The sequence below is a fragment of the Hemitrygon akajei genome, chromosome 27, assembly GCF_048418815.1.
Source record: "Hemitrygon akajei chromosome 27, sHemAka1.3, whole genome shotgun sequence".
NCBI classification, from domain to species: domain Eukaryota; kingdom Metazoa; phylum Chordata; class Chondrichthyes; order Myliobatiformes; family Dasyatidae; genus Hemitrygon; species Hemitrygon akajei.
Genome location: NC_133150.1, coordinates 25,343,267 through 25,366,629, shown reverse-complemented (window position 1 = coordinate 25,366,629; position 23,363 = coordinate 25,343,267). Strand labels below are relative to the sequence as shown.

At 39.0% G+C, this 23,363-nt stretch overlaps 1 protein-coding gene across 2 annotated transcripts in view; it reads right to left on the bottom strand.

The window, feature by feature from the left end:
- Nucleotides 1-15,553, bottom strand: part of LOC140717189 (copine-8-like) — a 659,086-nt gene extending 643,533 nt beyond the window's left edge. Inside the window, exons 1-2 of one of the 2 annotated variants that reach the window (XM_073030488.1) lie at nt 15,413-15,553; nt 13,032-13,226 (exon numbers count right to left, since the gene is read on the bottom strand). In XM_073030488.1, coding sequence (XP_072886589.1) covers nt 13,032-13,174 — 143 coding nt within the window. In that variant the 5' untranslated portion in view covers nt 13,175-13,226; nt 15,413-15,553. Of the gene's footprint in view, nt 1-13,031; nt 13,227-13,901; nt 14,110-15,412 lie in introns of those variants that run through there. The other variant, XM_073030487.1, reaches the window with a different exon arrangement.
- Between the last annotated feature and the right edge of the window lie 7,810 nt (nt 15,554-23,363).

Below are 23,363 nucleotides of genomic sequence, written 5' to 3'. Positions count from 1 at the left end.
AAGAACAATTCAAAATTCAAATATTCTGTTTAGGTTCCAAATCTTAGATATCAAACTAAAACAAATTCCTTTTTAATTAGAAACAATGCGATTCCATTATTACACTAATCTAATTAGATCTAGTGTTAATCCCTATTTAAAAGTTTACAGACTAAACTTTCCTTTTTACTTATCCCTAGTTAGTTAGAAAACCAAATATAATTACTACTCTCAAGTATTATAATTAACTTCAGTTTCAGTTCCAGGCAATATATCTACAAATATTACTTCTAATTCAAAAATTATATATACACAGTTTAACTCCTTTCATGACAATTCTCCAGCATCACAACTCTTAAACAAAGTAAATCTCATTTAGTAACTTATCAAAGTCTTTGCAAAAGTAATCAGTTCTTGCAGAAAATCGAATTCGGATTCTGCAAATGAAAACAAACTTATACATCCAACCGTATTAAATCACTTGCATCATTACACATTTCATTCCCATGCTCGTTGTTCATTTTGGGTGACTCCCCATCTTGTGTCTTGGTTTCGTTGGAATGAAATACCGTAGATTCCGGACTACAGAGCGCACCTGATTAAAAGCCGCTGGCTCTAATTTTAGAAATAAAATCAATTTTTTTAATTGTAAAGGCCGCACCGGATTTTAGGCCGCACCGGATTTTCGGCCGCAGGTGTCCCACGTTGTAATATGAGATATTTACACAGAAAGATTTTACACGTGAGGATTTTTTAACTTTTAATTAAATCCATATGGTAACAAAAACAAATACATATTGCAAATGCTTTTTTTCGAACCGTGCCCGTAACGCGGCTACTTTTAAATATACGTTGCGTATACTTCTTTACTGAACAACATTCCAATATCTCCTAACGACTGGTAAAAAATATATAAACTGCAGCCTACCAGGAAAAGTTATTGATCACCTTTAACTTAAAAGCAGCGTTCACTCAGATCCAAAGCCGCTCGCGTAATGCGCTCCCTCCCTCCGTCCCGTTTCATCGCAAACCGGCATTTTCCCACAAGACACCGCGAAACCGGGTGTGACGTCATAGCATCCCGCGATGTAGTACAGAAAACAAATATAGTTAAAACTCTTCTAACTTTAACTAGAAAATGAATTACTAAGCGAAAATATTATAAACTAAGTAACTGCCATAAGGCAGCACAATGCTTCGAGTGTTTTCCATGTTGATGAGGGTGAGTACAAATGACTGATTTACAATAATTTAATTGTGAAAGTGCGCTTGATTTATCGTACAATTTCATTGGACCTCTGTGAACTACTCATCAATTTTATTGGTCTACTGTTATGAGGCAAAATGTTTACGAGGCGGCATGAAAAAAATCATGTATTAGCCGCTCCGGATTAAAGGCCGCAAAGTTCAAAGCTGTTCAAAATGTGGGAAAAAAGTAGCGGCTTAAAATCCGGAATCTACGGTAGTTGATCATCCACAGAAAGTCAATTCACAAACTTGTATAAAGCTTGACCAAATACCTTGGTATGATTTTGCAGAACTAATCCCCAACTACATGGTAAGGACTTTGGACACTCGTCTCTGTCAATATTGTCTCATTAAAGCTGCTGCATGTTACAGCTGTAGCTTCAAGAAATCTTTTATCACTATTGTCTCCCCTCCAAGGGTTTCAGCCTGAGGGTTTCAAATTAGTAGGGTAAAGATATTCGCTGCTAATTCCACTCGTAGCAGTTCACGTGCTCAGCTTCTAATCATTGCTGCATTTCTATCCTTGTGCATTCTGTGTCCAGCTCACCCCACCCTGGCATAGCATTTTTTTTCAAATTCTCCCTTTTTAAAAGAAAATCAGTAAACCTCATTTTCATCCTTCCACGGGTAGAACTTCCTAACATTACAACTTTTGAGTTTAATTACCCTGAATTACAAAACCCACGAGGTTCAGCAAAACTTCAGAATTAAAAATCTATTAGTTTTACTCAGATCTGTCTGTACACGAATGCAAACCCATTAATGTAAATGGCAATTAGAAATTGGCAACACTTGCTGCCATTACTGGTGAAGTCCACAATCTGCAAACAGATTTTAAAAAATAAACTAAGGGTACAGAGACTACACAAGAATGACAAGCATTTGGAGTGTTGATAACTGAATGCTTGAACATAATGGTTCTGATAATTTACCTTAATTACAAATTATCCTTGTTTTGAATATTATGGGCCAAATCATTCTGGCAATCAGAACTACTGCCATTCACATTCAACTGAAGATGTTTCCAAACATATAGCTATGCACTGAAAGTCTGGAGCTGATGTTGAATCTACTAGATTGTCTCTGAATTTTCATTGGGAGTCTGCACCATGTCTTACCTGGGTCCAGATACATATAAATGTTATTATTAACTAAATGTGGCCATTTAGAAACTCCTAAAAATCAAAGAAAACTGTGCAAGAAGAAGAAATGCTTCTTTCCAAGAAGGCAACGCCCCAAGCATCGGCTGCTGTCAGGGCTGTTCCAGGCTGGAGGCTCTGCACTTCACCACCTGCCGACTAGTTGAAATAAACACCAAAACACTGCAGAAAACCAAGGCCCGCACGGGTAGATACAAACTTCTGGAGACCAGCATCAGAATGAGGTTTATTATCAATGTCTTCGATGACATTAAATTTGTTGTTTTACAGCAGCAGGATCAGCACAAAGATGTAAAATGACTAAAAATTTACAAAATAAATAAATAGGTCAAAAATATTAATCAGGCAGGTTTCATAGACCGTTCAGAAATCTGACAAAGCAGTGGGAGAAAGTGTTTCTAAATTGTTGAGTATAGGTCTTTAGGCTACTATACCTTTTCTTTGATGATAGTAACAAAATGAGGGCATGTCCCAGATGGTGACAGTCCTTAATGTCTTTTAGGTGCCTTTGATAGTAGAAAAGTGTTACCAAAGATGTCCTCGATGGCAGAAAGTGCTACTCAAGATGTCCTTGATAGGAGGGAGTGTTGTGCCTGAGATGGAGATGGCTAGTTTCGTGACCCCTTACAGCCGTTTGTAATCCTGAAGGTTGGAGCTCAAACTGTGATGCAACCAGCCAGAATGTAAAGAAATTTGCAAGAATCTTTGGTAACGTACCAAATCTTCTCAAACTCATAACAAAGCAGAGACCTGATGTGCTTTCTTTGTGAATGCATCAACATGTTGGGCCTAGGACAGATCCTCTGAGATGTTGATACCAGAAATTTAAAGCTGCTCACTCTTTCCACTGCTGATCCCTCGATGAGGGCTGGTGTGTGTTCCCTCGACTTCCCCTTCCTGAAGTTCACAACCAATTCCTTGGTCTTGCTGACACTGAATGCAGGGTTATTTTTGCAACACCACTCAATCAGCTGATCTATATAACACCTGTACGCATCTACATTACCACCTGAGGTCTTACCAACAACAGTGCCATCTTCAAATTTTTACATGGCATCCGAGCTGTGCTTAGCAACACAACACACAGTCATGAGTGTTGAATTAGTAGAGTAGTAGACCATGCATGCATTCTTGAAAGCACCTGTGTTGATTGTCAGTGAGGAGTAGATGTTGTCTCCAATCTGTACTAACTGTGGTCACCCAATGAGGAAGGCAAGTATCTCGTTGTAGAAGGTAGTACGTTAAGGATGTAATGTTCAGGCTTTGTAAGATACTGGTAAGGCCTCATTTGAAGTACTGTGAGCAGCTTTGGACTCCCTATCCAAGAAATAATGTGCTAGCGTTGGAGAGGGTTCAAAGGATGTTCACAAAAATGATTCTGGGATTGACAAACTTATAATGAGTGTTTGATGGTTCTGGGCCTGTTACTCACAGGATTTCAGAGGAATGAGGGAGAACCTGATTGAAATCTATTAAACGTTGTAAGGCCTTGATAAGAGTGAATGTGGAGAGGATAATTCCTATGGTGGGGGAGTCTAAGACCAGAGGACACAGCCTCAGAATAGAGGGACATCCTCTTAGAACAGAATGAGATGGAAGTTCTTTTGCCAAAGAGCAGTGAATCTGTGAATTCCTTGACACAGGCAGTTATGGAGGCTGAGTCATTTGGGTATATTTAAGGTAGAGGTTGACAGTTTCGTGATTAGGCAGGGCATGAAGAGTTACAGGGAGAAGGCAAGAGATTGGGGCTGAGAAGGAAATGGATCAGCCTTGACAAAATGGCAGAACACACTTGATGGGCCAAATGGCCTAATTCTGCTCCAATATCTCATGGTCTTACTACAGTCTACAGAGGCCCAGATTTAGAAGATTGGTGATTAATTCTGAAGGTTTAATGACATTAAATGCTGAGCTGTAATTGATTAACATCAGCCTGACATATTGTCTAGGTGCTCCTGAAGAGAGTGATTTTTTTTTGAGACTCAGGGTAACATGCCCAGCCAGCAGAATACAGCCTAATAATATACTCTTTGATACTCTTGAATTAATGGCACTATTCATCATGAAGATATTTTGCAAATTGTGCATTTCTGTTCATTTACTTGTCTATATTAAAGTAGGAAAACAAGGGGACAAATAACTAGCATTTCAAGCATAATTTAGTACAGACTTACAGTTCAAGTAAATATTTACCAATGAATCATTTATTACCCAAATTCATGTGTAATTCAGATAATTACATATTCATAGATAATTATATATTTGTAGATATTTCAATATCTTTGTCACAATGACTTCTAAGATCACTTTTACTATCAGCGACAGATTTGAATTCTCTTGTACCTTCTTTGTCAAGTACCGCTCATGAATTCCACTTCTAGTCTTTAGATTAAGTGATGTCTCATAAAATAATATTACAACTCACAAATATATTTATCATGAAGGACCTTGGTCCAAAATGCCGACTGTTTATTCCCCTCCATAGATGCTGCCGGACTTGCTGAGCTCCTCCAGCATATTGTGGGTGTTCCTCTGGATTTCCAGCATCTGCAGAATCTCTTATGTTTCTGTTATGAGCAACACAGCTCTTTGCAAAACATTTATAAAAGGAGAAGTTTCTAAACTTAGATGCATACAGGTAAAGCCATCTTTCCCCTGCGTGTATAATTGCAGCTGGCTCAAAATGGGTTAGATAGCATCACACCCTGCAATAACATTCCAGAAACAGGAACGTCTGCAACTATGGCAAGTTTATGGACAATTCAAAATGTGAAGGACAAGAACTGGAAGAATCAAAATTAAAAATGTACAGAAATTAAATGATATAAATAAGTAAATCTTTTAACATTTGCTTGAATTGTTTAACTATGTTTAATTACATTGGGAGAAACAGAAATTAGCAAAATTTGTACAAAAATATAAGAAACTAATATACTACAATTAACTAAATTATTTTACTCATTGCTTTAGGTTTCCAATTTAAAAAAAAATCCTAACAAAAGTAAAATCCTGTTAGGTTTTGTGTCAATTTTAACCGTCCCAGTTTCAAGTTCTGCAAAACTGTGAGATTCAAAGATGCAATTACTTGAAATAACAGTAATGGTAATTTATCCATCCAAATATATGGTTTAAGATTGAAGTTACATGTAAATTGCAGAGATCTATTCCAATTTAACATTTGTGAATTAGCTTTATTATAAAAGATTATGTTTTGGACTGGCGAAAGTAGGTACAGTAGCCTCCCCCACAGGTTGGTTCTGGGACCACTGCTCCATTTAAATATACATGAATTACTTGTACTTGCGTGCATAGGGGATAATTTTCAAATCTACAGATAACACAAAACTTAGGAGGGTTCAGGGACAGAGAAATCTGAGTATACCCAGTGCATGAAACGGGAGAGCGAGGCAGAGCATTAGAGAAATTAGAGGCATAGCGTACAAGGAGAAGTAAATCTGATGAAGCATTATAAACATAAACTGCTGCTGGAATACTGTGTCTAGCTCGGTGTAAAGCCCTTAGACAGAGTGAAGAGATTTCCAATCGTGTTACCAGGATGAAAGATTTTAGTTACATGGATGGACTGGAGAAACTGAAATGAACAAGGGATGTATTAGAGATGCATAAAAACAAGAAAGGTCTAGTCAAAAAAGGCAGATTGAAGTGGCTCTCATAAGCAGAAGGGTCAAAGCACAAAGTACCTAGAGTAATTGCCAATGACAAAAAAAACAGAAGCAGATTAATTTCTCATGCTTCATAGGGAAGGGATGAGGATTTACAGGGCTGTTGGGAAGAGACAAGCAAGTAGGGCTAGTTGAAATTCTCTTCCATAGAGCTAATACAATCCCACTGGCTAAATAATGTTCTCTGCTGTAATTTCTCTGTAATTCAGTATTTATGAAGAGCTGATCATGAGTAATACTATTTAGTTGCTCCACTGTAACAATGAAAGTCTTTTGAAAGCTAGAGTTAAACATTGTGGTGTGCCAGGATGGTGACTTTGTATTTGCTATGTGAGGATCATTTTGCACCGATTTTACAGAAAATATCTTCTAAAGTATTTTCACTTTAATACAAAAGTGGCAGTAGGACTACAGGTTTATTTTGAAGAAAATAAACATCAAAATAAATATGAAAATAACAATATTCATTGAATAAAAAGTTCAAAGTTCAAAATAAACTTATTATCAAGTACATACATGTCACCATATACAACCCTGAGATTCAATTCTTCTTGCGGGTATACTCAATAAAGCCATAATAAAATAATAACTATAATAGAATCAATTAAAGATCGCACCAACTTGGGCATTCAACCAGTGTGCAAGACATCAAACTGTGCAAATACAGAAAAGAAAGAAAGAAATGATAGATAGATAGATAAATATTGAGAACATTAGATGAAGAATCCTTGAAATTGAGTCCATAAGTTGTGGGAATATTTCAAGGATGAGTTAGTAAGGTTGAGTTAAGTTTGGTTCAGAGCCTGATGGTTGAGGGATAGTAAATATTTCTGAAACCGATGGTGCGAGTCCTGAGGCTCCTGTATCTTCTTCCTGATGGCAGCAGCAAGAAATGTGGTGGGGGTGCCTGATGATAGATGCTGCTTTCCTGCAACAGTATTTCATGTAGATGTGCTCAAAGGTGGGGAGGGCTTTACCTGTGATAGACTTGGCCATATCCACTACTTTCTGTAGGATTTTCCATTCAAAGACATTGGTATTTCTATACCAGATTGTGATGCAGCCAGTAAATATATTCTCCACTATACATCTATAGAAGTCTGTCAAAGTTTTAAATATCATGCCAAATCTCAGAATCAGAGTCAGAATCAGGTTTATTATCATCAGAATGCATCATGAAATTTGTTAACTTAGCAGCAGCAGTTCAATACTTGATAACATAGAAGGAAAAAATAAATCAATTACAGTATATGTGTATTGAATAGATTAAAAATAGTACAAAACAAATATATATTAAAAAAGTGATATATTGTTGATGGGGTCAATGTCCATTTAGGAATCGGATGGCAAAGGGGAAGAAACCATTCCTGAATCATTGAGTGTGTGCCTTCAGGCTTCTCCTTCCTGAAGGTAACAATGTCTGGGTGACGGAGGTCCTTAATGATGGGGGGGTCGCCTTTCTAAGGCACCACTCCTTGGAAGATATCTTGGGTACTATGGAGGCTAGTACCCAAGATGGAGCTGACTAATTTTAAGACTTTCTGTAGCTTCTTTTGGTTCTGTGCAGTAGCACCACCCCCCCCCCCCCCCACATACCAGACAGTGATGCAGCCTGTCAGAATGCTCTCCATGGTACACTTATAGAAGTTGTGAGTGTTTTTTTTTGATAAACCATATCTTTATAAACTCCTAATGAGACCTAGCCACTGTCTTGCCTTCTTTATAGCTGCATCGATATGTTGGTACCAGGTTAGATCCTCAAAGATCTTGACACCCAGGAACTTGAAATTGCTTACTCTCTCCACTTCTGATCCCTCTATGAGGATCTTACCCTTCTTGAAATTCACATTCAGCTCTTTCGTCTTACTGACATTGAGTGCAAGGTTGTTGCTGTAACACCACTTAACTAGCTGGTATATCTCACTCCTGTACACCCTCTCATCTCCAGCTGAGATATCCATCAAAATCCATCAAAATAATAACACCAAGGAATTTATTGCTGACCCTCTCCACCTCTGGTCCTCTGATGTAGTCTGGCTCCTGGACTTCTGGTTTCCTTCTCCTGATATCAGCAATCAGCTTCTTGGTCTTGCTGACATTGAAGAGAAGGTTGTTGTTATGGCACCCCTCAGCCAGGTTTTCAATCTCGCTCTCTTATGTTCTAATTCCTCTCTACTTTTGATTCGGCCAATGGCAGTGGTGTCATCTGCAAACTTGATATGGCACTGGAGCTGTGCTTAGCCACACAGTCACAAGTGTTAAGTGTAAAGCGAGGAGAGCAGTGGGCTAAGCACGGAGCTGTGCTGATGGAGATTGTGGAAGAGATGTTGTTGCCAATTCGAACTGAAGATGAAGAAATCAAAGATCCTATTGCACAAAGAGGTATTAAGGCTAAGGTCTTGAGCTTATTGATTAGCTCTGATGGGCTGGAAGTAATGAATGCCGAGCTATAGTCAGTACGCTTGATGTACATCAAGCGTATTGACTATACATCAAGAACATCTTGATGTATGCATCTTTGCAGCTTAGATGCTGTGGACATGTTGCTCCAGTAGCCATATTGGATCAATTCCAAGTCACTTCTCAGGCAGGAGTTGATATGTTTCATTGCCACTGTCTCAAAACACTTCATCACTGTTTTTTGTAAGTGTTACTGGACAATTATCACTGAGGCAGGTTACAATGTTCTTTTTAGGCTGAGGCCTGCTTGAATTAGCGAGCGGTTAAAGATCTCAGTGAACGCTCCAGCCAGTTTATCAGCACAGGCCTTTAGTACTTGGCTATGTACCGTGCCTGGGTCAGCTGCTCTTTGTGGGTTCACCTTCCTGAAGTCTGCTCGCATGTTGGCCTCAGAGACTGATATCACAGTATCATTGGGGGCTGTGAGAGTGTGATGGTTCCTCCATGTTTTAACAGTCAATGCGAGCATGGAGACACTAAGCTCATCTGGAAGAGAAGCCCTGTTGTCACCCATGTCACATGATATAACTTTATAAGAGAGGATAGTATTTAAGACCTGCAACAACTATCAAGCATCCTTCACTGTTTCAAATTTAGTCCGGAATTGCAATTTCGCCTGGGAGAAGGCTTTCTTGAGGTTGTACCTGAACCTTTTGTAACTTTTTTGGTCACCAGACTCGAATGCCTCTGATCCAGCCTTGCGCAGATCAGAGACTGCAGATCTAATGATTTATCCAGGGCTTCTGATTCTGGAAGACTGAATGATTTTGTGAGGACACACTCATCTACAACTGTTTTAATAAAGTCTGCGACAACCATGGTGCATTCATTCAGATCTGCAGATGAGTCCTTGAACATGGCTCATTCCACTGACTCGAAGCAATCCTGTAGCCATTCCTCTGCCCCCTGCAACAACCTCTTTGTTGTCCTAATCTCTGAAGCTTTGTTCTTTAGCCTCTGCCTGAATGCAGTTAGGAGAAGGACAGCCAAGTTGTCCAATATACTGATATGTGGATCTGGAATGGCACGGTAGGCATTCTTTATCTTAGTATGTCAGTGGTCTAGTGTGTTGGGACCGCTCGTGCTACAGGGTACATGCTAATAGTAACTGGGCAGGTTTTCTTCAAACAAGCCTGGTTGAAATTCCCAACTATGAACTGAACTGCTTCATGGTGGACTGTTTCTTGTTTGGAGATGGTGTCATGCAGCATCTCAAGTGCTTGATTATAGTCAGCTGCTGGTGGTAAGCAAACTGTGTCCAGGATTATAAAGGAGAACTCCCTAGGCAAATAGAATGGATGGCATTTAATCATTAGGCGTTCCAGGTTGTGGGAACATGAGTTTGACAGAATTGCCATATCAGAGACCACAGAGTTTGTCGTGAAACACACACCTCCACCTCTTGTCGTTTCTGAATCAGCTGTTCAGTCCACTCAGCAAATTGTGAAGCCTTCCAGTTTGATCGCTGTATCTGAAGTGCTGGAAGAAAGCCACATCTTGCTCAGACCTAGAACACAACAACCTCTCATTTCTCCCTGATACAGCAATCCTGCCCTCAGGTCCTCAATTTTTTTCTCCAGCAACTACACGTTTGCTTACAAGATGCTGAGTAGAGGGGACCTCATTCCTCAGCATTCCAGCCTGGCTTCAAGTCAACCCTCCTGTCTCACTTCCAGCCAGGGCGTTGAACCTTTGTCCACTTACTGCCGCACCTGCTTGATCGACCACATCTTTCAGAAGATTGTGACATCCGAAGATCGTTAAGTTGATTTAAAAGTACACTGCTTAAAAGGGAAATGATGCAGATTGCAATGAGAGTAATTCAAAAGAGGTACATTTAGAAGTATAGTCCGCAGTCTGCAGGACATCACCGTGGCTCACCAGCACCATCATGCAGAGCGATACATCGGTTATTGGAAGAAACCAGAAGGTACCAAGCTACACTACTGCACACCCCAGATATTTGAGAATTTGCTTAGGTATTAAATATGAAGGCAGAGTTTATCTTAGGGTCCTCTGATATTAATGCTTAATATTAGGTCTTGCTCAGTAATCACTGAAGAAGCCCTGAATGTACAAATCATACGCAGCCAAGAGGTTTCAGGCATATCACAGAATTGGATCTGCTCTGATTTGAATGTTTGATCAGAGCTGAGTGTTCTGAGCTCACTCAATTCCTTAACCAACTCTGTGTGACTGACTAATATTCAACAGACTATTTAACAATATACACTGCTTTCAATTACAATACAAATTATTAAACGCATCAGTGTCAGTCATCCTAAACTACCTTTGCTTCAGCCATAGAATCCATATGGAATAAATGAGGAGCCACGGAGAAAAATTCCCCATTGTAATTACAACCAGCAAATGAGAAGTGAATTTGAAAATGTTTCCACATTATCCATCTGTAGTGGAAAAAAAACTGTATAATTTTACCTACAGTGGTTTGCTACAGGAAGGAAAAAAAAAAATCAGGAAACTTTCAAGTGATTGCTTATTACCTGCAAAGCAAGGGGGTGAACAGAACAGGTCTGATTCTGCCTATTCTGTTAGATATACCTTATTACCCGACTCCCCAAGACTAGTCTGGTATCTACAAGGCACAAGTCAGGAAAGAGGGTGTTGGTATATTTACCTGGAACTCCAGCAATAATTAAGATATCTAGGACAAAGACATCTGTATGATTAGTACACAAATGGCTAAAACATTCGATTCCTCATGGACTATATTTTGTTTGGAAACTCTTCCAAGAATGACAGTCTCCACTTCTCAATAGTTAAAGGCAACAGTTAGATGAGGATATCTTCATATCCTGGAATCTTGCCACGATTCATGCTATGCTAACTTAGATGTACAGCAATACAGAAATAGTGATGTATCTTCAATATCTTTATACTATCTTCACCACAAAGACTTCACCAGTTCAAAAAGGCAGCTCAACACTGTCTTTTCAATAGAGATGGGCAGTAAACATTGCCCTTGCCTGCAACACAACCCAAGAATGAAGGGAAAAGCACTTTGATGTGATGGGGAAACTGATTTTACACAGATAGAGTGGGGAAAATCTTTGCTGTCAGACTTAAGCCTCATCTGTTCCACCATTTCTGCTGATGGCATGAATGTAATCTTCTATTTTCATAAACTACCAAGAATCCTAAAATTGCCCACTCTAGACCCAATCAGGGACCTAAAAATATGGATAATATTAATACCCCAGTCACAGTTTGATCTTGGAGAGCGACACAGATGCAGATATTGGAAACATAGACACAAAAATGTTTTAAAATCCCAGCAAGTTAAACAGCTTTTTATGGAGACAGAGATTCAGTTAAACATTTCAGGTGGATTTAATGAGTCCGATTCATAATTGATCGATATTCGCACTGAGCTCGTTTGTTGAACGGATTTCTACAGATACAATACGGATTTTTGAAGAATTGGAGGGGACAAGACACAGATCTTAAGGTGACTTGACATATGGGCTGACATAAAAAAAATATACATTTGGCTGGGCGGCCACCTGAAACAATAAGGCCCGTTTTATTATTTGCCCTTTCAAATTCCTTGCAAGAGAAATCAATCAGACTGTCACCCCCCCGAAGGAGGATTCCAACAACACGGACATTGTTGCAATGAAGCCAAAGTCTCCAAGTTCGAATTCTCTCCTCCCTCGCTGGTGTCCAATCAGACGGGGGAGTTAACGCAACGTGAAGGAGCGCGAAAGGATGCCTGAAGATCGGAACAACAGAGCCATCAAACCCCCGCCGCCACTCTCCGAACAACAGGCATTGGTCGGGTATCCCCGTATGATGAGACGTAAAGCAGGGGAATTAACTCAAACGTGCCACTGACAAAAATACATTTTTCCAAGTTAGATTAATATCTCATTCCGCTACCTAACCTGAAAAGGGGTGATATGGCATAGTTAATTAACAGGAACCCCCAATGGTTGTTATCAAGAAATCTGATGATTGGATGCATTTTTCTCTTAAAGGGTTGCTGTTTATTGGTGCCAAAACTCTGGTAAGATAAGTTAGCTTAAAGATAGATGGCCGTTCGATTCTCGATGTGTACAGCTTCCACCGATTTTGGAAGGTTTTTTTTCGGTAATTATTGGAGGACGAACTTGAAAGTTCAAGAACCAAGAGGCTTTCCAACAGACACAACCGTAAGAAAGCGGCTACGTGAATCCCACCACCACACAGCAGGTTTACATACTGATGCTTCGAGATTCGCGATTTTTAAACACTGCTGGCTACAACTCAAGTCAGCCGTAGTTAATATAAAAAATAAACAATAAGTAAAGATTCGCCTTACAACGACAGTCAGGCAGCTCACACGATGAAAGAAACTGGATCCCTCAACCATACCCCCAAGGTAAATTGCATTTCACAGTCGCAATACCTTTAATAAAAAAATAAAACTTGGGACCACCTGCGGATTGTTGTTCGAAACTGCAGCCGCTCTTAATATCACCTTTCCCGTGAGCGCACGTACCTGCAGGACACGGTAATCTCCACTTTAGTCGCCGGGATGCTGCCCTGGATCGGGTCAAAGTCGCTCACAGAAGCCATATCATCGAATTTGTCCATAGCGTCTTCCATGGGTACCCAGTAATTCCAAGCCGGTGCTTCCAGCATCAACGTCACACCGCCACAAGGCTCGAGGATCGGCGATTAAAGGCAGCCTGTCCTGCAGGAAAATGGGTGGACCAGAGTTAGGGCTCTGTGCACCCCACACTTCGCCTTTGCATCTGAACACTGCTACATACAGATTATTCAACGCAACCTTTTCCTTAGTCTAATTGCACAGCTCAGACGATCCTCTAATTACAGTTTACGGACTGAAATGATACGCTCCGCCCTCGCTTCTAAAGATAACTTACATTGCTTGTCAATGTCAGCGCTCTGGAAGACACGGGAAACAGACTACTGAGGCATTATTAAAACGACAGCACAAACATTCCCATCGAACATCATCACCGAGAGCGTCTCAATCATGAATTATGTTCCTTGTCTAGTTAAGCACAAAATGTATGGAAAAAAACAAAAAAAAATCAACAAACTGAGCCCAAAATGATGCGGTATCTGTATCGATGCTAAAAAAGCCCGGAGATCCCGAACTATAATTTTTTGACAGCTCAGTTCTCCTGTTCCCTGTCACTCATGGAAAATCTGAAGATTTACACAGTGGTGAACAATGTTATTTATTCCTGATTACCCATTTTAAACTCCGAATAGAAGCAGGTTATTGTGCCAAATTCTATTTTTCAAAGCTGCGCTACCAACCATTCGCGAATCTGTAAAAAGATAAAAGTTGGAGACGCTACACTTTAACTTTATCACAATTGATTTTTGACCTGTTTACCTTGAATTCAGAGTGCCCCTCCCTACGATACCGCTATTAATCAGTTCTTTTGTCCTTTAAAAAAAAATTACGTGGTGGTAGCATCAACTTTTAAAATTACGTAATAATCGTAAAGCCAAGGAATATAAAACGACTTGCAATTCTTCTGCGCCTCCTACAGGGTAAACTTTGCACAGCAAGTATTTATCAAATGCTCTGATTTTTATTCAGAATGTATTGCAATCAAATAAAGTGTAATGATATGGGATTATAGCTGCACGGTGTAATGCGTTTACACAGTTTACAGGAAACGTGTGTAAAGGTGACACTAACGTTACAGCAACAACGTGTTACCACACAGATTTACTACGCTCCGACTTTTCATGTTGGCTTTGTTTATTTAAAGTGGTGGCCAATGCTTAGCTTCAGCAAATAAACGTACTTGTTCCATTTGGATCTGCCTGCATTTTATCGTTGTTTTGTCATGTACTGGGAATATCATTTCCATTTCAAATTTCGGATCGTTCTCAGACGAAACTGATAGTAAAGAGTAAACTAGTTGCCATTTAATAGGACCTCGTTCACTCCAATCATCCTTAAACATTGTGCAATTAGGTTCATCCTTAATGTTACTCTCGCCCCAAAGCTGCGAGTTCAAATCCCACTGCAGGGTCTTGAACAAATTATCTCGACCAACGCTGTAGTGTAGCAGTGACCGGCTCAAATATGTGACTTAAAATGGAAAGATATAATCTCTTCTCAGTGGATTGCACCCGACGTCCAGACCAATTATTATCCCTTAACCAACGTCTTATCCAGTTGGTCAATTGTCTCCTTAACTGTATTCGCCGTAATCAAACTGGGTTAGTTTCCCCATATCACTACAATGGCTCCACTTCCAGAATATTTCATTAGCAAAGGAAGTTGTGGGCAGCATATAGGCCCAGTTTTTATTTAAGACAACACGGCAAGAAAGATAGCTTTACTACCTCCTCGTTGCCGGTAATCATTTATAATCGAGGAGCCGGACAAGACCCCACCTGCTAAACACAAAAAAAATATCAGGTGTTTTATGTGAAGTCCCCACAGCAACAGGTTCCAGAACAGCTAGATTGCTTCAACAATTCGGTTCTTCAACTAACTGGCAAAACTCTACCATTACAGTTTACACTAAAATGGACATATTTTTGCTCTAATTACGTTTTATAAAAATGCATAATTTATTTTCCTGAAAATGCTGTTTTAATGTTATATGCCTTTAATTACATCTGCACTTGAGCATATGATAATAAACTCGACTTGACTTACAACACCAATTATTACACAAAATCCGAAGTTCAAGATACACTATTCTCTGAAAATCAACTATTACAAAAAAAAATTGATCCGCGACGATAATTTCAGTTCGAAAATGACTAATATATCATGGAGATTTTTCTCTCTGAGGTTTCAATAGTCTTCACACAGAGACAAGTTTATTAACATATAAAGTGGGATTTAAAAAACAACACTAATTGTCCAGAACAACCCACCTGCAGTTTACGATTGACATTAGCTACAGACTCGAAAAATATATCCGCGAGTTTGGATCTGATTATTCAAAACTTTTTGAGTATGCTCCCCGTAGATGTTTCACTTAAAACACCTTAGCAGAACTGCTCCTGGCGGGTGATCAAATAAGTATGGGGTCATTTCGCAAATCCTTCAAATTAAAAGAAGAATTTAATTTCTTTGGGGGGGTTGAATGACGGATACTAATTAGCCCAAAAGCGAGGAGCATCTTTAATCAAGGTTGAATAGAATGTAATCACTGCTAGGGAAAAGTAAAGGAAACTATATTTTCCAGTCAGGTGATGAAACTAAATTAACCCCCCCCCCATCCCCCACCCCCACGCAGGTAATTGGTGGTGACGGTGAACCTTAATCCAACTGGATTTTTCGGTATGTTAGTCCGTTCAAGGCGTCGCCACAGATACTGCTCGCTGAGTGGCGTTAGCTAGTTTGCCGGAAAGATTGTCGTTGCAGCGTCCTGCTGATACTGCAAGTTAATAACTCGCTACGGTAATCACTGAGGGAAATATAACATTAGCAAAGTGGCATTCCTATACAAAACTGGCCAGTTAGGTTAGTTACTCTCAAAGTATCTTTCAACGTTTTGGGCAGGCTTGGCTGGAACTGTATAATCCGAAGGAATTTCCAGGGTCAGTGGAATGGATTATATTTTGCTCACAGTAATTTTAATGTGAAATTCACTCCCTGTTCAGATGGTACTTAGATTCCTCAGTGTCTTCAAAAGGGGTTGGCTAAACCCCTTTAATGAAATTAATGGAATGAGGCTGGGCGGGAGGGCAACAGTATCGGATTCTTCCAACAATGGACCCTCAGGGGTTGAGTTGGGTGAGGAAGCCGCACCATTATTATAGTAGTGTATCGTTCTAGGGCTCCACGAGTGTAGCAATGGCGCTATTGGTTTTAAACAACGTAATCTAGGACTAAACACATTGTACAGGAAGAATGAAGAAGCGTTGCACGATTTAATCTTATATTTTTATTATGAATAATGTTTAGTTTGGTTTTAAAATGGTACTGCTGAGATTGCTGTTTTGGGAAACGGAATAAACTCCACGACCAACTTCGCTACTATAAATATTTTATCAGCTAAAAGTATAGAGACGACTCTTCCTGAAAGTTGTTTGAATCAATGCTTTCTTTTGTGTTCTGGAATCCAAATGATTTTACTCGTTGCAATTCTTGCGAAGTTAATACCAGTACGTTGTATGGAGATTGTTAAGGTTCAGCTCCTATGCCCTCTGCTGGTCAATGCTAAAATAACTACTCAACAATCCCCAAAATCTATCTTAAATCACCACATACAAAATCCGATTTCAGTAGGAGTGGTACATAACTATTATAAAAAACAACTTGCTCTTCGGGCGTGGGAATATATAAATTAGCAATGAAATTTAAGTTAGTGCATGATATGCTAATAATCAGATGTACTCTGTGGCCATTGAGTGCACTACCCTAAGGCGACATATGAGTAGCAATGTCTTATTTATCCTCATGGTCATCTGCTCCTGTAGCCCATTCACTTCAAGGTTTGATGTGCTGTGCATTCAGAGATTGCACTAGTCTGGCCATTCTCTCACCTCCCATTAACAGGGCGTTTTCACCCACAGAACTGCTGCTCACTGGATGCTTTTTGTGGCTTTTTATACTATTCACTGTAAACTCTAGAGATTGTTTTGTGTGAAAATCCCAGGAAATCAGCAGTTTCTGAGACTCAAACCACCCTGCAATGCAGCAACAATCATTCCACGGTTAAAGTCACTTAGATCACATTTCCTCCCCATTCTAATGTTTGGCCCGAACAACTGTTGAACTTCTTGACCATATCTGCATGCTTTTATGCATTGAGTTGCTACCATATGATTGGCTGATTAGATATTTGCATTAGCAAGCAGATGTACAGGTGTACCTAATAAAGTGGCCACTGAGTGTACAGTATGTGCACGTCAAAATGTTGAGCCCTTGTTACCGAAACTTTAGTTGGGCTCAAATATTTCTAACCTGTATAACATAACACATGCATTTCACATTTCTGGAATGCACTAAAGCATTATCTTACTTGAGCAATTCCAACAACAGAGTAAACTTTTTATATGTCTTATTTATTTCTGTCATTTTTCTTGAGAGGAACTGTTCAGAAGAATTTTTTTTTAATGGTTAATTGCTAATTAATGCTATCTGGGCCAGCAGGAAAGTGCAAGTGCTTAGGAGGTTAGAGAAATACCCTGGGGGTCTGTTTTTTACCAGAAGAAGTTGTGACACTAACATATCATTGAACAGCTAGTAAATAGAACACTTTGAAAAAGTTCGTCTTCAAACCTATTAATATTCTGCTTAATATTTTGTTTAATTTTTTTTACTTTATCATTTTGATCAGCAAGATTAAGATTTCTTTCCAGAGAGGAGCTTGTTTGATTAAAATTAGCTATCTAGTTTTTTCTGTTATTCTAGATAATATTTCCTTCCTTCACTTCAATACCACTGGGACTAGAGTTGAGATTATAACTTCATCATTACAGTACTTATAGATTTGTACTGATTAAATTAACCAAAAATGAATATTTGACAATAGACATTATAGGTTGGACATATAATTGACTAAGTGGGTGAAAATTAAGGGTGATTGAAGATGTTGTGGCTTATTATATAAAACAAGTCTGGCAGACGTACAGATCTGATTAATCACTTCACTGTCACAAAGGGATTTTCAAATTCGAAATTGTCATTTAAATATTGTTGCTAAAGTAAATTCTGTCAAAACCGCCTGTGCTCCAGTTAGTGATGTGATAACTAAGCTGCCTCTTAGTTAATTCTAAAAGGATCTTGAACTTCAACTGTCAAACTCATGACCAAGCTGTTCAGCAGAATCTGTATTTTTTTCAAGTCTATGATTTTAAAATATTCCTTTTAATTGCGTTGGAGATGCAGTTTTGCAGATGAATTTAATGAACTTACAGATGCACGGTAGAGGGCATTCTAATGTGCTGCATCACCACATAGTATGGAAACTGCACTGTGGCGGGCAGAAAGGCTTTGCAAAGGGCCGACAGAACTGCCCAGAGCACCAGATTACCTGCCATCACGGATATACAGTGTGTACAGAAAGTTACCATAAAAATGGCACCTAGATCATGAAGGATCCCACCCACCCTGCTCATGGACTGTATGTGCCACTCCCATCAGGGAGGAAGCGACATTGCATCCCTGCCAGGACTACCAGATTCAAAAACAGTTGCGTTCCCCAAGTAGTAAAGGTGTTCAACACCTCCACCCACAGCAACCCCTACACCACAACATCAACCTGTCCTCTCAGTCACTTTATGTACAGACACTTCTGTACCTAGCATCACTATGTACAGTACATATAATTAATGTATGTATATAAGCTATTGTATGTATCTATATTGTGTTTTATTTGTGCTGCATCAAATCTGAAATAACAATTAGTTTGTTCTCCTTTACATTCCTATCCTGGAAATGACATTAAACAGTCAAACTTGAATCTTGAAAACTTAGAATTATCTTGTGATTTTTTTTCCCCCTGCAAAAGGATAGGAACATGCAAGACCAAAATCAAAACTAAGGTGGAAGTTGTCTTTGAAATTAAACAAATGTAAAGACCAATTCAGTGATACAGGAGACAAATAAAAATCTTATATCTTAAGGAATAAAGGAGTTAAGAGGTGGCCAGGAATTTGAGTTGGTAAGGAAAAGATGATAAAAGAACTCTAGAGGGCGAGAGTGTGCACTAAGTAAAAGAACATAAAGGGAATTGTATTTCTCCCATCAATAAAGCTGCACTTTATAACCAGCAAAGTCCAAGATCAATAAAACACCAGGCACAGCTGGGTTAATATTTACCTGTCATTAGAAAGGAGATCATTATGGATTTCAACTGATTTCAGTAACGAATGACGAGGAAATCTGTTGCTTACAGAACGCTCAAGGAAACAAGGGGCTGCAATGAAAGACCAGATTCTCTTTGTGATGGTCACTTTGATTTATGTTTACAAAGTTGTCGCCAGTTCCAAGAACAATGAGTTAATACTGGATAACCGAGCTTCTCTGAATGTCGCCTGCCTGTTTGCAATTGTCCAGCCTCTCTGCCTAGTGCTGGGGGGATATACCGGCACACTGGCCTTCTTCATCTTTGCAACCTATTCCTACAGCATGTTACCAAGGAATACCCGAATGACTGGTGAAGGAAAAAAACAGTCACAAGTTCCAGATCGCCAAAATAGGAAGAAAGTTAACTAATGTTTATTAAATAAATCTCAGACTCGGGAGCTGTAATTACACCTGGAACTATGCACTCTGAAGTGAGACAAACCTGTAATGATTTAATTTCTCCTCTTCTACCGTGAAATACTTGGATTGGTTCTCTTTGAATTTCAGAAAGAATCATATTTCGGATCGGGATAAAAAATCATTCCTGATTATTTTTCGATGTTTTGCTACTTATAATTGTAAATTTATTTAATTACCTGCAGCGTGAATAATGAGGACTGAAGCCATATGCAATATAAGTGTACTGTTTCTCTCCCCCCCAGAAAGGCCATTGGATCAGATCTGGGGAAACAAAGCAGGAAACATCCCGCTATGGACTTTAAAATGACTGACAATATGGAAAAGCATTAATGAAAGAGTTGTTTACGGTACTAAGGAGCTCAGTTTAAAAAGAGAACTTAACATCTCTGATTATGCTCTCTCGACAGAAATAGATATATTCAAATCTGAAAAGCAGCCAGAGTATTTTAAGTTGAATGGAAATACTCAGCGGGTGAGGTTGCATCTGTGGAGAGAGATACACAATTAATGTTGCATATCTAAGACTTGAAACTGATGACTTGTAGTTGGTGTGAAATATTAACTCTGGTTCTCTCTTAGCGGATGCTGCATTGGCTGAGTATTGGACATGTATTTCTCTTTAGCATTGCAACGATAAACATTTGCATTGATTCAGTTCAGACTGTTGAAAGCACTAACTGTGACACAAAGTAAATTCTGTAAATCATTGGGTTGTACTAATATGTGGATAAAAGAAAACAAAGAAAAGATAGAAAAAACTAGGAACTAAATTACTGATTCAAAGTGAAGAATGATTCTACTCAAGGAACTTAAAAAGGATATGTAGAATTTTAATAATATCATGATAATATGTTTATTTTGAGGTGTTATATCTTAACATACAAGAAGGTGGACACCAAATTTCATCCTTCAGGAAATTAGTTTTATCTTCTACAAGCCAGATCAACATCTACCAATGGTCTTTGATTTACTCAGCCAATTCAAGATCCAAAACAGTTAATCAATGATCATATTGCATCAACTTCCCAGATCTGAACAGATTGTTTTTGGGGTGTAATGTGTCGGTGGCGCATGATAAAACCATGAATGCACCATGGGCCCCTGATTCAAGGAAAATAATTATCAACGATGTTCTTTCGTATGTATATAATCAAGATGTTATATCTATTATTACATAGCTAAAATGGGAAGTTACTAAACTAATTAATTTATGAAATAAATAGTATATCCTGAATTTTGTATTTAAGCAAATGCCTCTACACTTAATTTACCAAGAAAGACTGTGCTCTGATGTAATTTTTGCTTGGATAAAGATTTATATAAATCACTGAATGTCAGCATGTACTCATAATTGACAATTTCATGAAAACAAAAATGGACGACAACTCATACTGCATTGTTTAAATAGAAGTCACTGGATCTTGGTTATTCATAGAATCATGATGGTTGAATGATCTCTATTTCTACCATTTGAGGTTATGCTGCTTCTCATCACAGCAGTCTCCTTTCAGTTCATTTGCTCCACTCTTTACCAACGGCTCTGCCAATCATTCATCCTCAAGAGCCCACGCATTTTCAAAGGTGATGAGCTCAGTACCAGGGCTCTTCTAATTGGGAAATGGGGCCTTGATCAGGCATTCGGGAACTAAGGGCTATGCCACTTGAGTTTTGAATACTGACCTGACCTGATCAGAGAGTTAACGAGTTTCGATAATGAGAGATGAACCTGGCAGCAAAAGATTATTTAATCAGCACCAGAAAATAAAAATTGTGTGAATAGGTCTGGAAATTCCAAAGCATAGTATCACTATCTTTTTTCCCCCCAAACAATACATTTTTTAACTAGTAAGTGAAAAATTGAAGAGTGAGTAAAGGATATGCCAAAAGATTGATGCATTGTATATTGAGCCTGAAAACTTCATTACCACCCAAATGCTTCAAGGTACTAATAAAGTTCCTTACATTATTTTGGTATAGGATTGGTACTGTAGTGAGTGAGGGAAAAGAAATCATCAGATATTGGAGAACACTGGATGGCGATGTTTTGGGAGGTTACCAGAGATCAATACACTGTAGTGTGGCAAACTGAAGCCTTGATCAGGCAGTCAGGATTTCCTGGCTGGACTCTTGGAGAGTGCTCAAGACCCAAATGAATTGGCCGGGAAATATAAGAGGTTGGGGATGTGGGAAGGCAGTTCACGTGTTTGGTGCCTTGAGGAGGCAAGGGAAAGAATCAAAGAAAATTAACCAATTTGTGGGGTTCAATGTGAGTGATTCCCCCAGCAGAGAGGAGTGGTATTACGATCTAAGGTTGACAGAGGTTGTGATGGTCATTCATCCAAACACAATGAATGTATTTCCTGTGAAATACTGTAAGGGAATGCTGCATGGGCAATGGTATCATCTGGTGGCACCTAATGGAACTTATGTTAAATCTGCAAATCTGGGCAAATTTTTTTGGCCATTATTGCCCAGAAAAATTCCAGGTATATAGCATTGGCAAAGGTGCATTCATCTCCGGCGGTGGGGGGAGTGACTTGTCAGATGCCTAGCAATGAAAGAAAAAATATTGCTTTATAGATACATATCAACATTTTTTTCAGAAATACCTCTGTACACTGCATCTGATTTTAATTAACGGTAAATATGTTTACACTTAAACCAAGTTATGCACCCAATTTTCACCAAAATCAGAAATTAATTTAAACTATTACTGATGGTGGCATCTAACTTAAAAAGGGCTCCATAGTTTTCTCTTGAACAGTACAAGAGAATCAAAGCAACGGATAAAGTGCTGGAGGAACACAGCAGGCTGGGCAGAATCTATGAAAAAGAGTAAACAGTTGACCTTTCGGGCAGAGACACTTCAGCAGGTCCTGATGAATGTTCTCAGCTCGAAACATTGTCTGTTTCCTTTTATCCTAGATGCGGTCTGGCCTGCTGAGTTCCTCCAGCATTTTGTGCGTGTTGCTTTGGTTTTCCGGAATCTGCACGTGCGTGCATGTGTGGCAGGCATACACTCATTGGGCAGGCAGGAGGAGGCAGTTGGGAAAGAAAATGGTTTGGTCCAATGATGATAATTCCTGCACAGACTTGACCCTAGCATCTCAGTATTTTCATTTTTGTTTGCAATGTGAATTTTACTCAAGTGTTATGTCCAGCAGGTAATTTACAACAGTGATCACCTATGTGGTTATTTTCTAAAATAAGTGTTATCAGTGTGCAGATAACAATGGGAGGGGCAACACATCTTCAGCATTCCTTTTTACCTGAAAGTGCAATTGCGAGTCAAAGTATGAATGCGGTGCTTGCTATCAGTGAATTCCAGGAATCAAAAAGAATTATAATAAAAACATTAGATCTATTTTGGAATGATGTGGAGTTTGGACAGGAATTTGAAAGAGATGGCATTACTATAAATCTGCGGCCTTTACCTTCAATTGTGGAAAGAAAATCATTGTTTTTTGTAAAACAGTACTTCACACAATTGAACTCTCCTGATATCCTGAAATCCATACTCATCTATTTGTATAATGTAACATTTTACATTATTTCTGCTATATTAATTATCTCCTCTATCTTTAACTTGATATTTTCCTCAGAGTT